At 39.3% G+C, this 14858-nt stretch overlaps 1 protein-coding gene across 1 annotated transcript; it reads right to left on the reverse strand.

Moving 5' to 3' along the window:
* Nucleotides 1-1864: 1864 nt before the first annotated feature.
* On the reverse strand, nt 1865-3859 carry LOC129766626 (protein fem-1 homolog C-like). The gene has a single exon (XM_055767203.1). It carries the CDS (start codon nt 3857-3859, stop codon nt 1865-1867), a length of 1995 nt encoding a protein of 664 aa, XP_055623178.1.
* Nucleotides 3860-14858: the final 10999 nt, after the last annotated feature.

Raw genomic sequence — 14858 nt, forward strand, 5'->3', positions numbered from 1 at the left:
GAAAGGTTTAATGGCCCTGATAAGCGCCTTGTTTTATGGAATGGTTCCAATTTAGAAAACTTTGTACTCGTGGTTTTGAAAAAAACCATTTCGAACGCCCTCGATGCCGCCTTGTTCTGGATTTGCCACCAAAGCAGATTGTATAAAGAACAAACTTTTTTCTCATGCTACCCGCTGTCGTTTTGCGATTTTGCCACGTTTGCCACTCGCCACTCGCTGCAACTGCCTGTTGTTGTCTTGATGTTCACCGAACCGAATGTGGTCTGTTCTGAATGTGGGTTTTCTTATCGTCGCGAGCAGCTTTTCCACTTCGGTGGCCGAAACTATATAACGCCGGCTAGGTGGACTGATGCACTGGTACTAACGCGCTCGGCCTAGCTACCCTTGCGGAGAACTCCAGACTAACACGGTTCGAGCGGGATTTTGCCTTTCCCTTCACTTTTCCTCCTTTGCCATATCCAACCATGGCTGCTTGTGTTGGTTGATTGATGTGATGTGATGCGAAACGATGTGGAGTACGATTTGGATGAGAATGATCGTTACGGCAGCGGAGCGGGGATTTTTAAGCTGACTGGCTGGTTCGAGAATTACGCATGTGTGAGACTGCGACCAATGTTTCGTTCATATTTTTTCTTTTTCCTTTCCAATCGTGCTTCGTTGTATTTCGCTGCTGCGCTGGTTGACCGTTTTGGTCGGTACGATTTGAGGAGCACAAAATGGACCAATCAAAAATGGGCACATAGTGCATTTTGACAATGCTTGATATTTCACAATTATTTAATTATTTATCTCAAGAAAACTGAAATGTTATTCATTATGATAGATGCGTAGATATATTTTCTTATCAATTGATGCAAAAACCTTTGCGATCTATTGAGAAATGCTCGAGTTATAAGCGTTCCAAATCTTGCATTTTTTCCTACTTGTTCAGTGCCTAGATTTTCATTTCACCCCCTATATCTTCCGGTTAGACGTAGTCCTACGTCAAAATATTCCAACCAAAAAATATTTCAACCAAACATGACAATTGAGAATTTTCGGAAAACTCTGAAGGAAAAAAGGAAAAGTCGAAAATTAAATTCCCATATATTCTACAATTACATAGCGACAAGTGCTGTTAGTCCATTTGATGTTTGCGCTAGCGAAACTGATCTTTGTTCGAAACTGGAAATGGATTTTAATGTGATGAAACGCACTGCTATATCTTTTTCTATCTATACCAATAGAAAAGTATCGCCAAATGTGTTGTATAAATAAGAGCAAAACTCGAGGAAGGAATTGTCCGATTTAGGGCTGTCTTTATTCTATCATATTTTCTGTATAAAACATTTTTTCCACGTAACGGAGAAATATGTTATTTGCAAGTGGTTGAAAAATCTTTAACGAAAATTGTGTCTGAATTAATCTGATATTATAATGATTGGTTTTGGTAGAAGTACTAGGAATTTTATAGTAAAAGGTAAATTCAACGGCGTCGATTAGAAGATCAATCAATGAACAGTTCTGCGACCCATGAACTTGCTCATAGTAATACAACGTGAATGTTTGAAGGTATTGATAACAAAAGACAAATGTTGGCCGGGACGAAGTTGCCGAGTCAGCTAGTATATTATACAAACGCTTACCAGTATTTGTGAGTCATGGCATTTTCTGTCATTTTTACGCTCATTTAATGTAATAAATCGGGATGACAAAACATGAGCTAAAAATCAATTTTGGGTGTACTACTTAACCAATGAATAGCTCGCCGAATTATTTCTAATCAGTGGAAAATGGGAAGGTTTGTTAAAAAGAAGTCAGGAGATGCGCAATCGGAGAACTACTTTATTAGCACTCGTTTTGAGACCATCATTGCACCATATCGTTATCGATTGGCAGGAGCATGCGCCCGCACAAAGTCCTCCAGTGTTCGGGGAATTTTGTCGTGATAGGGAATGCCAAACCTGGCGATCGCATTCGAGCTGAGACACTTCAACGAGATGTGGTTCCCCAAGGAGATATCGTTCTCCGGGTTCATCGCCAGTATTTTAGACGGCCGGTCGCCTTGCAGGTTTGGCATGTCCAGGTGGGCCCCCTGTGCGACCAAAAAACGAACCACTTCTCGGTCATAGTTCCACGGCCAGGAAGCGGCCAGAAGTGGAGTGGTTTTAAGGTCGTCATGCGCATTGATAGGCGCACCACATTCCAGCAGCAATTTTATCACGCTTAAGTCAGGGAAAATCCGCCTAGCATTACTTTCACGCGTTCCGTATTCGCTTTTGATAGCAATCGTTTTGGAAATGGATAAATGCAACAGGGTTTCGCCGGTTGATGCGCGCCGCATGTTATATTGAAGTATCTTCCGAACCGATTGTTTAACCAATGTTTGTTGATCCTTACTTTTTGCAGTGTGAAGCAGAAGATATATCAAATGTGTTACACATTCGACTATTCGATCGTAGTTTAGCTGTTGTTTCCAATGGGATGGTTGAACACTGAGCTGCTGGCGTACTTCAGAGGCGTTTGAGGTCAGAAGTTGCCCCAACACATGAACATCCGCAAACCGTGGTGAAAATGGATCATCTGTCTCCAACAAATCTAGCATAAATCCAACAATTGCCCGTGCAGTACGACTTGTTTCGTAGTGCAATAGGGAATGCTTTTGAATTCTTACCTTTAGCGCTAGCAGCCACAAATCAATACACCTTGGAAAGTGTAACGTTTGCTGGTACAAATAACCTCGGATCATGATTAAGCACAAGGTATTCTCGTGATTGATTCCTAATATTCTCTCGGAAATCAACAAACTCTGAATATGTAATGCATCGCTATCCACAGCGATAGCATCCAGCTCGTCACTGGTAGAATACTCAACAGCATTATGGAAGGCAGATCGTGGTGCAATCACTGGTCGCTTTTCAACATATACGCGTTGACTGAGTCGAATGTAAAGAGCCTTTCGCCAACGTTGGATTCTCCTTTGCATTTCAATTGATGTAGCTCCTAGCAGCTCGTTAGCATCTGCTAATCTTTCTGGTGAGTAATCGATACGTCCCATGAGATAATCTGCTACATCGATAGATCCTTCGATACACGCTAGCTGTAGAGCGTCATCTCCGTAACGGTTTTTTGCCAACGGATCGGCGCCATGATCCAGCAGCAGCTCCGTCGTTCTGAGACTATTGTACTGACATGCCCAGTGTAGAGCAGTTCTGCCGTAAACATCGCGCGCATTCACGTCTGCACCTTCGCTGAGCAGATAACGGCACAGGTCGACCGATAGAACCGAATCGAAGAGACAAGTTCTGCCGTCGTAGTTCGCCTTCCGAACGTCCGCTCCGTGTTGCACCAAAAATTGAACAACATCGATGTTCAACGTAGCGCATGCAATTTGCAGCGGCATCGAACCGCTAGCGGAAGGAATATTCACATCGGCGCCATATCGAATGAGACATTTGACGACCGGAAGCTTCCCGGATGAACACGCGCAACACAGTGGGGTGAAGTTGTCTCCCGTGGGATGATCACGCCCGTCCTCGTTCTCGTTTTGCCGCAATCGGGTCCAATCATAGGCACCTTTCCGCTCAACGTCAGCATCGCACACCTTCAATAGATATTCGACTACCTCGACCTTACCATATGCACACGCAAGGGATAGGGGCGTACAGCCGGTAAACTTTTTCTCCACAAGTTCCTTGCGTTTCGTCAGCGGGATATCTTGTAGTTTTTGCCGAAGTTCCACAGACAGACAGGTTCTCGTAACGCATATCTCCTGGAGCAAATCAAAATAAAGTTTAGTTCTGATTTTGAGGTTGGTGTTGTTCATTTTGTCATTCATATAGTATTCTATGTTCAGTGTTTGCGATGGGAATAGCCGCATTTTGAAACGTATTCCCTTATATAGACGGTATTTCTTACCCTCCATTCTCTAGTAGAGATCGGTATATTTTATACCGATCTGTCGAAAAAATTATAGGAGGTTGTGTCCAAGATACGACCGCATTGTTGACGTAGAACTACACTGTTATTTTATATAAGTCGCTCGTTTATACCTTCGGAAATTATTCTATAATGCTGTGAAGTTTTAGAAACAACTGCTTAATAGAACAATCTCTGAAATGTTTTTTTCATTGTAGAATCAGTTGACGATAATTGACTGATGATTCATTCTTGCTTTCACAGAACAATACACTAGCTGATCGTATGTCGCAAATTATTTCATGTCAATGCATTGAAAATTTACCTCAAACGCTTTTCCGGTGGCCTTTTTCGCAATTGACATAGACTCGGTTACAGTCGATTATATCAATATATCTTTGGCACCGCGAGAAAACAACAACAATGACAACACTTGCAAGTATCGAATATCATGCTACATGTTATTTAGTATTGCCTCAGTGAAATTGCACCTCCAGGCGTCGTTCGTAAAACGTAAACCAAGCGCCAAACAAGCGTTCGCCATAGCATGCATACAGAGCCATACATTGGTGGCTTGAAACTACTAGGAATATAAACACTTCTCATCATTTTGCGCTATTCTCAAAAGAAACTTCTGTTTATATTACTGGCCTCGAAAAAAAGTTGCATTACTTTCTCATACTCTAGCTAAGCGCAGCTGTCACCCTTAGTGGAGGAAGTTTTGCTATTGGCAAGCGAAACCTAATCACCTTCAAAATTCCTGAACGACATTCACTTTCTTGGTGATTAAACACCATGACGTCAGTTTAATACATTCATGCAATGTCAAAAGCACCATCGAAGCCATTATGACGGAAAACAAACAATGTTCACTGCTTGGAAAAAGACTGAATTATACCACACAGCTTGTACTCTGCTGTAACACCCATCGATGCAAATTCGCTGATGAGTTTGTCAAGAACAACCGCGTTCACCACCAGCGGGGGGAGCTGGTTGCTGCATGGGTACCGGCGTTTACATTTTCGACCGAAGCGCCGAAGTCGCCTACTTCGCTGTTGTTCGATGCGAAGGCTCGGTTCAGTGCAAGCGCTTTTCACTGCACTAACATCGCGTGCATCATTAGATGACACTTGCCTCGAAATTTTATTACCCCCGGCAATGCGTTCGTTTTTTGCAGGGCTCGAGCCAGCCTTCCCCTTCTTCTTGCTCATCACACACTATGCGAAGCGTCCAATTTATGACGCGGAAAGAAAAACACACGATACGAATAACGCGAAAAACGAACTGGAAAAACCACACGACGACCAAGTTGAATTACCACTGGTGGGGTCCAATCTTAGATCGAAGCGCAGCAAAAGCAAAGTGAACTGTATTGCTCAACAGTCCGATGCCGAATGAAAGTTTGCCTTCTTCTTCTTTCTTTGTTTTTAAGAGGCTTTAAACTTTGCAGTTCATTCGCCTCTAACCAAGTTTGCCTCAGCGAGATCCAATGTTTATACTCTAGGCAAGTATTCCCCTTCATTCTTCTTCTTTTCCTTTGTTCACGGTGACTTCATATCTTACGATTTCCCCTTCGTTACTCGTCGATAAGTTGCTCGTTATTTACAGCTCTGTTCGGGAAAGCACACAAATGGATTGAACAAATGTATGGGAAAATAGAAACGCTTAAAAATTTCATGAATTTTAACCATTTACAAACCAAGGGATTCTAATGTATAGCATATTAAACAAATTTTAGGGAATTTCCGATTCGTTTAGTATGTAAATCGCCAAAATCCGTTCGCGGCAAAAATAGTTATTAACGTTAGCTTTATTTCATAAAAACGTGACCTGTTTTCTGATTTGGCACCCTTAATGAAAGACGTAGTTCTACGTCAAAAAAAAACACCGAAGAAGTTCTACCGGACGCCGATCAGCATAGGTAAACTGTTAGGTTCGAATCTAAAATCTAAATCTAAAATATTATCGAGCCGTGTTTATGATCAAATAAAATTATTCTAATACAATACGGAATGTGAACGATAGAATATGATAACAATTACATCCTCTATTTGCGATGACGTCCAACATTATCTCGATTAGTAGCGATCAGTAGGTTACTCGTCTGAAATATTAAATGCCTTGGTTATAAAATATAATTCAAGAAATTTTATGTCTAAACATTCCCAGAAATTAAACTTTGCTCATTACCATACTCTGAATTTTAAACACCATATAGATACTCGAAAAAAAAATTAGAGATACAGTGTGCGAAGTTTAAAATTTTAAGTGATTTTGGAAAATCAACGCATATATAGTTTAATAAGTTCGAATACAACTTTTCATCGGAGTGTAGGTGTGCACCATGTGCATTCTGTGTATTTGTATTGGTGTCAGCTTAAGCCTCATTTATAGGCTAACCGACGCGCACGGTGTCGACTTGCTGTCATTTGTTGTTTGTTCACCGCGCACGATGGAGGAGTACCGTGACGTCGTAGTAAAGTTGTTTGCGAGAGGTGAGCGACCCAGCGACATATTCCGGCAGTTGAAATCCCACGGGGTGAATCGAAATTTCATCTCATCATCACCATTGCGCCGAAAAGTATGCACATCGCGCTGGTGTAATCGATGTGCAGTATCACCCTGATGTCGTCCAAAGACGACGCTCGTACACACAGGTCGTCGCGCGGATGTCGCTTATAGACGATTCTCGTAGCGAAAGGGTTAAGGACCTTACGAGATCCGGGCGGCCGCGTTCGTTGCAATATGAACCGCACGATCCGGAAGACCGCAACTGACCCGGATGTGTCGATCGGGACTGCCCACACCATCATGACGAAGTACCTGGGATACAAGTCGTACAAGAAACGCAAGGTTCACGGGGTAACGAAGGCTACAACGAAGAAGAGGCTGGACAGAGCCAGAAACTTTCGCTACACGCAGGTCAGGAGTTAGTGTTTTCTGATGAGAAACTCTTTGTCTTGCAACAGCCGCACAATGTCCAAAATGATCGTTTGCTCCCAGCTAATACGTCGTAAAGGTTCTCAATAAACAGTGCCTCAATAAAATTGACGCAGAAAAGAATATCTTTTATTTTTATTTTTAACACAGTTTTAAAGTGTATTCGAACTTATTAAACATCCTGTAGATGGTATATACATCATTTGAAAATCCCAAGATTAAGCGTATTTCGAAACTTGAAAGTTATAGCATCGAAATGAAGTACAGTGACTCAAACACGAAATCATACCCCAGATGCAGATCTCTTTTCACTATTTTGAAATTTCGAAAATAAGCTTCCGAAACATTCTATTGAAACAATGATAGCTCCAAACCTTCAGCTTTTGGAATATCTCACGAACATATTGCTATCTTGGTGTGTGTAAATATACACTGTGTTTCACAACTTTAAGGTGAAGGTGGAAGCTAGCCATTGTAGTAGTATAGGTAAACCCTAGTGTAAAAATGGGGTAATAGTGTTTGTGAAAGAAGAGCAAAGCACACGTAAATAGATCAATTCACTTATCAGACTGTGTGGCGCTTCATTGACACGAGTCTTTGAATACATTTGAAAAAAAAACAAATAACAATTCAATACTAAAGTAAAATGTATGAACGATATGTTCCGATGAACAATTGCAAATATAAATATATATAGAAGGTGCATTTGCATATGATTCTGATTATACGCGAGCGTAACATGAGCAAATTTATAACACATGCGAATTGGGGCTCTTTTGGTATTAACAAGTTCTTCCGCATAGTAACTCGATGTTGATAATTCCTTAATATTTTCCTTCGTTGATCATATTGTTTTCACATATTCACGTTGGAAAGCCTTAACCCTTCTCTTCGTTGGCCGAGGCATTTAGATTGAATTTAATACTTTTCCGTTTACTGTTTTTGAAAGCATAGGCAGCCGTGGCAGTGTTCCGAGCTCTGCAATACAATTTTCTTACCCAATGTTAAAGTTGCTAAAACTTACATTATAGACCCGTTAAACGTAAAAATAATAATTGTATTGATATCAACACAATTTTATTCTATTGATTTTCATGACATGGGACGCTATGACTTTGGAATAACATTTTATTGAGTGGTTTTTATAGCTGTTTCGATGATGTTGTTTGGCATCAGTGTCGAAAAAATAACGATGCTTCCACCAATACAAACAAAACCATTGCAGAAGATTGAAAAACGAAAATTTAACTTTCAGAGCACTTGCTCGAGTTTTCCGACGTTCTTCACTATACGGTGCGAAAGCAGATGAAAATTTAATATCTTGTGAGTAATCGATTAAAGTTTGGTTGATATTACTTGATGGGAAGTGTGCGAAAACGATCATTTTCTTCACACTGTTTCGTAAAATTATTGATTTTCGGGCGAGAGGTGAGGGAGGGAGATGAAAGAAATGAGCGCCATTGTGGCAGCCATTTATGGCTAGCTTCCACCTTCACCTTAAAACCACTCATTTTTTCTGAGTTTCCGGATTATAGCTTCGGATTGATGTATTTACTGCAAGAATTTACTGCTGTTTTAGCAACAAAAACAGTTTTATTATTGAGTAAATTGGCATCAATTCATAAAATCTGGAAGGTCATGGCATGGTTTAATGAATAGGGGCCTCAGATTCTGGACTGGTCAACTTGTTTACCAAATCAAAACCCTGTCAGGAACTTATGAGGTGTGATCGTACGAATTGTAGATGCAGCTATAAGTGAAATCAAGAGGTTAAACGAGTATCTTCTGCGTAGAAAGAGATACACACTACGACATGGCGCAGCTTGGTCGTAACCACCCCGAATGGGTTATTTCAACTGATTGAGAACTAAAGATGACCTACGAATTAGGAACTTATCGTAATTCATGTTAAATTGACGTAAATTTTGTAAAGGAGTGAGAGTTTTTTCATCTGGTTTTATAGTTATGAAACACTGAAATTTTAGTTTTTTGAATGTTTCGTGCCTGAACACAATAATAAAGTTGAAATGGCCAGTCTTATAAATGAAGATAGTTACTGTATTCTACACTATAGACTTCAATTCAACCGACTTCTTACATATCTCTAGAAACTCAGAAAAAATGAGTGGTTCTATAGTTGTGAAACGCAATGTAGTAGACAAAAATATCGAGAAGAAATTTCTTTCTGTTATTTCAGAAATTTTGTGAATTAACACATTTTTTTGTCAACTGAATCAATAGCAAATCCATGTAACCTTATTAACCTACTTTAATTTGATCCCTAAAACATGTCTGTGGGATTTTTCAACACGGAGATACAGTGACTCAAATCCGAAATCGTACTCCACAATGCAGATCTCTTTTCCCTTCTTTTGAAAGTCGAAAATAAGTTTTTGGAACATTTTATTTAGATAAAGTTATAGTGTCATATGAAAGTTAAAAGGTTTTCTATCTGTTTACAGAATAATGGTTTTTATATCTCTAAAAATGGCGAATATATGTGCTAATGTATGAAAATTGACTCAAACTCATAATCGTACGCTGGTTGAAATATCTACTCGATTTCGAAGCCGTTGGTCAATTTTTGAATTCCATCATTAGTATGGTATCCATTGTTCATTGTAACTATCTTTAGTTGTCTTTGGCCTTATCTACGAGTGTTTTGTTGTATTCGGAAGGAATATTTATAAGTTTTTTCATCAAGTGGTTTTTAAAATCGTTATTTTTAGAAATTTAATGGTTTCTGAATTTCCTACACAATTAACTTCCTCAGTTTTTTACTGGGATTGATGTCAGAAGATTGTGGAGGAATATCAATAACTTTTGAGTAATTGTAATGTAACCATGTGCGAACTTTATATGTCTTTAGCTCTTGGTCATTGTCTTGGCAAAACTCGAATCCTCGATTCCATCACATTTTGTTTGATACTAATGATGGAATTCAAAAATTGGCCAACGGCTTCGAAATCGAGTAGATATTTCAACCAGCGTACGATTATGAGTTTGAGTCAATTTTCATACATTAGCACATATATTCGCCATTTTTAGAGATACAAAAACCATTATTCTGAAAACAGATAGCAAACTATTTAACTCTCATATGACACTATAACTTTATCTAAATAGAATGTTCCGAAAGCTAGTTTTCGACTTTCAAAAGAAGGGAAAAGAGATCTACATTGTGGAGTACGATTACGGATTTGAGTCACTGTATTTTTATTTGAATGAAATATTTCGCCTTCGTTTTTGATGATAAATAATTTAATAAACTTTCGTTTTCATAAGTTTGTGGATGAGGAGTACATGTATATGTAAGAATGCGTATGTATACGTTTGAGTTTCATCACTCCTTGCAGTCCTTATACCTTGTGCAAACACATTGAAATGAAAGTGTACGGATAGAATTTTGAGCTTTTGGTACAATATGCGTTGAAGTGTAACGTTTGCATAAAAAATGGACAGGAATTGCCGTTTTTTTATGGGTTTACCATCACACGCACTGACGAAACTACCCATGCAGCACCAATCATAGTAACCCATGAGTCAGCAGAAGAAAATTAACAGCTATATCACTCGGACGTTAACAGTGATGGCGAAAACTGTTGAGCTACTTCGTTCAGAAGTGTGCGCGTTCAAAAAACGGTACCCCACCGCGTCGAAAACGGATATCGTGTGGCACTTTGTGGACGCCGGATACGCCGTTCCGGCATCTACAATATCTTGGCACTATTGGACAGCAATCAGAGCATCGAAAGAAAGCCCGGTTCCGGACGGCCGACGACAATGAACGACAAGAATCTCCGAAGGATGCTGAAGAGGAAGATCAAGGGAAAAGTGGCTACACCGCAGCGTGCGCTTGGCCGGGAGGTCGGTGCAACCGGCCAAACGGTGAAAAAGTACCTGGCGAACATGTCAGGAAACGGAAATCCCGTCCATTGGTCTCGGAGCAGCAGACAATGACGCAGCGGCAGCTGAATAAGATGGTCAAGTCGATTTACCCGGTGAATCGCGACGTGGCGGTGGTAATGGATGACGAGACCTATATCACCCTGGATCGCAACGACTGGCAGGGCACTTCGTATTTTGCTTCCCCCACGAAGGAAGTGAGCTCCGAAGTGAAGTTTATTTCACACACCAAATTCCCCAAGAAGGTACTGCTGTGGCTGACAATCAGTGAGAAGGGGATGTCAAAGTCGCTCGAAGGGCCTGCCGGAAGATGCGCCGTTCATCAAGAAATACCATAAGGGTGAAGACTCGGTGTTCTGGTTCTGGTTCTGGTTTTTTTGTCACCATCCGAAACAAGTCCATTTTGACGTAGGACTACGTCTTTCATTTCTAAACCGGGGTGTAAAATCATAGTTTCGAAAACGAAAGCGTTACGCCGGAGACCGAGATTTTGAGCGTTAATAGCTCCTAAACAACTGAACGAAATGGTATGATAAACACTTCACTCGAAAGATAAAATGTCTACGCGTTCTATACTTGTTACTTTCTGATCCAAAAACTTGTTTCAATAGTCATTAAAATTGCTTTCAAAACAGGCTATTGAAATCACCAATCGGTATATAAGCGAGCGCCGCTCGGAAATCCACTCAGTTCGAATTGAACAGCGATTGAAGCATGTTGTCGCTGTTGTGGTGAAGCTCTTCGTTTATCATGAAAGCGCGGATGAACGGTGTCACCAAGAGCCTGTTTGTGCACCTTAGGCCAGAAGGGAATCCATCAGGAGGAGAGTGATGCCACAAACGGTTCCCCGGGAAGATCTCGAAGCAGCCGCTACACACACACACACACACATACACGCGCGGAATTCTTTCCGTTTGGATGCCATTCAACATCGAGAAAGATCCGGAAAAGAAGCTGCCAGTTCCTCTGGGAATTTAAAAATACATTCATGTGAAAGAGTTTATTTGAATGTTTTCTATCCATGTAACACTGTGACCAAATACATTTGGTTTTGTGATTTTTCAATCAATCGCAATTAACAGGATAGCTTCTGAAGATTATTCTTCCCCATCAGTAGGATATTTCCGTATCCAATATTGTATGCGCCCGCAATCGATTATTGCTCAGAAAGTTCCGAGCTCAGAGAGTCCATTCCCCTCTAGTTTGCCTTCCAAATTGTCATCGTAAACCACGCCTTCTCTCGATTCAATACGCACAAAAAGCATACTTAAGCGATATTCTGGTGGTGAGATACATTCATTTTTCGTGAGGACATCGACAAGACAACATCGTTGCTGAGGGTGCTGGACGGCGAAGGATCGAGATCTGCCCTGAAACGCAAACAGTTTGTTTGAAACTGTGAGGGAGCACAGGGAAGCCGATCCTTCAGGAGAAGAGAAGGTGACCATCGAAGTAGCCGCTACACACACACATACACGCACGGAATTCTTTCCGTTTGGATGCCATTCAGCATCGAGAAAGATCCGGAAAATAATCTACCAGTTCCTCTGGGAATTTAAAAATACATTCATGTGAAAGAGTTTAATTGAATGTTTTCTATCCATGTAACACTGTGACCAAATACATTTGGTTTTGTGATTTTTCAATCAATCGCAATTAACAGGATAGCTTCTGAAGATTATTCTTCCCCATCAGTAGGATATTTCCGTATCCAATATTGGATGCATAAAACCTTGTGCCTCCAACGTAACGCTCTCGTTTTCGAAGTCCCCCAAATATTCATTCATTCAGAATGAATTCAGATTCAACTTCATACAAATGATCTCTAAATCAACGATAGTTCTACGTCACCCTTGCGGTTATACAATAGATATAACCCACTTCCTGTTTTTTAATGCAAACGTTAAATGAGCACTTCAACGCATATTGCTCAAAATGATATCCGTAGACTTTCATTTACATGTGTTTGCACGTACAAGGATTGCAAGGAGTGATGAAACTCACACGTATACATACGCATTCTTACATATGAAGGACTCAAAATGAAAGGGGTGTAAGTGACATCATCGATTTCTCTACATCGACTCTCTCTTTTGGTGGACAATGTGGAAGATAGGTCAGAAGCTCATCTATCGGATTCTATAGCAAACTCAAATTGGAACGTTTTTGCAGTTGAGTTATTAACTGAAGAGAAAATTGATGCAAAGAAATCGATCAAATCACTTACACCTCTTTCATTCTAAGCCCCCATATACATTTTGGGAATACACTAGGCTAATAACTTACTGCAATATGCAAATGATTTTCTAAAACCCTGTCTATGGCACTTTTTAAAATTGATGCAAAAAAAATTTTTAAAAATGTTTTCGCCAAAGCAACGAATTAAACTTGTACATCATTTGTGTGATCATTGTTTATTGAATTATTCATCACCATGGACGAAGAAGTAATTTTTCATTCAAACAAAAATATCTCTGTATCGAAAGGTCCTACATGAACGTTATAAGAACCAAATTTAAAGCTGGTTGATAAGGTTAATAGAATTTGTCATTAAGCTGGACAGCAAAAAATTGTGTTAACTCACAAAAAATGTGTACAAACAGAAAAAAATCGATTTCATATTTCTTTTCGATATTTTTGTCCACTACAACTACATAGACCAAGATAACAATAGGTTCGTGAAAGTTTCCAAAATTGAATGTTATTTCGACTTATTTATCGTTTTATTTATCTTTTAACGATTTAAAACTGTCTTTGTGCATAGTACTCTTAACAGCTTATGTTTGATTCACTCGTTTAAAATGTTTTTAGATGTGGACAAGTTACTTTGTTGTGCTAAAATGAACCTTATCAACCTTTATTTATAAAAAAAAGATAGTATCCCTGCTCTATTGCAGTAATGATAAGCCAAGATCAATAAATCCTGGTTTTCGTCATTATTTCCAATCATTCCAACTTTGTCGACCTCACCCGATCATTGTTAATGAATTATTGAATTGATTTCGATACTTATGATTGTGTAAAGACCACTTTAGGAAGTTCCGTGAGACTTCCTCGTTTGATGACCGGAAGAGATCTGATAGAAGGTGTTCAGCAAGGACTGAGCAAGTGATTAATTTCGTCAGGAAACGAATTTAACGAAAATCATAACGCTTTGTAGGTAAAATGGCCGGTGATCCCCCGCTTGCCGTGATAGTGATCGTTCCAAAACTCCATGAAACTTCATAGAAGTGTGTCATCCCAGGTCATATTTGAGCCCATTGTGCATTGTCGATTATGAAACATTCACAATCGACATCACAATTATACAATACAAATTATGAAGTCACACAATCATAAGTATCGAAATCAATTCAATAATTCATTAACAATGATCGGGTGAGGTCGACAAAGTTGGAATGATTGGAAATAATGACGAAAACCAGGATTTACTGATCTTGGCTTATCATTACTGCAATAGGGCAGGGATACTATCTTTTTTTCTAAATAAAGGTTGATAAGGTTCATTTTAGCACAACAAAGTAACTTGTCGACATCTAAAAACATTTTAAACGAGTGAATCAAGCATAAGCTGTTAAGAGTACTATGCACAAAGACAGTTTTAAATCGTTAAAAGATAAATAAAACGATAAATAAGTCGAAATAACATTCAATTTTGGAAACTTTCACGAACCTATTGTTATCTTGGTCTATGTAGTTGTAGTGGACAAAAATATCGAAAAGAAATATGAAATCGATTTTTTTCTGTTTGTACACATTTTTTGTGAGTTAACACAATTTTTTGCTGTCCAGCTTAATGACAAATTCTATTAACATTATCAACCAGCTTTAAATTTGGTTCTTATAACGTTCATGTAGGACCTTTCGATACAGATAAATTTTTGTTTGAATGAAAATTACTTCTTCGTCCTTGGTGATGAATAATTCAATAAACAATGATCACACAAATGATATACAAGTTTAATTCGTTGCTTTGGCGAAAACATTTTTTAAAATTTTTTTTGCATCAATTTTAAAAAGTGCCATAGACAGGGTTTTAGAAAATCATTTGCATATTGCAGTAAGTTATTAGTCTAGTGTATTCCCAAAATGTATATGGGGGCTTAGAATGAAAG

This window comes from Toxorhynchites rutilus, chromosome 2, assembly GCF_029784135.1.
Source record: "Toxorhynchites rutilus septentrionalis strain SRP chromosome 2, ASM2978413v1, whole genome shotgun sequence".
Taxonomy (NCBI): domain Eukaryota; kingdom Metazoa; phylum Arthropoda; class Insecta; order Diptera; family Culicidae; genus Toxorhynchites; species Toxorhynchites rutilus.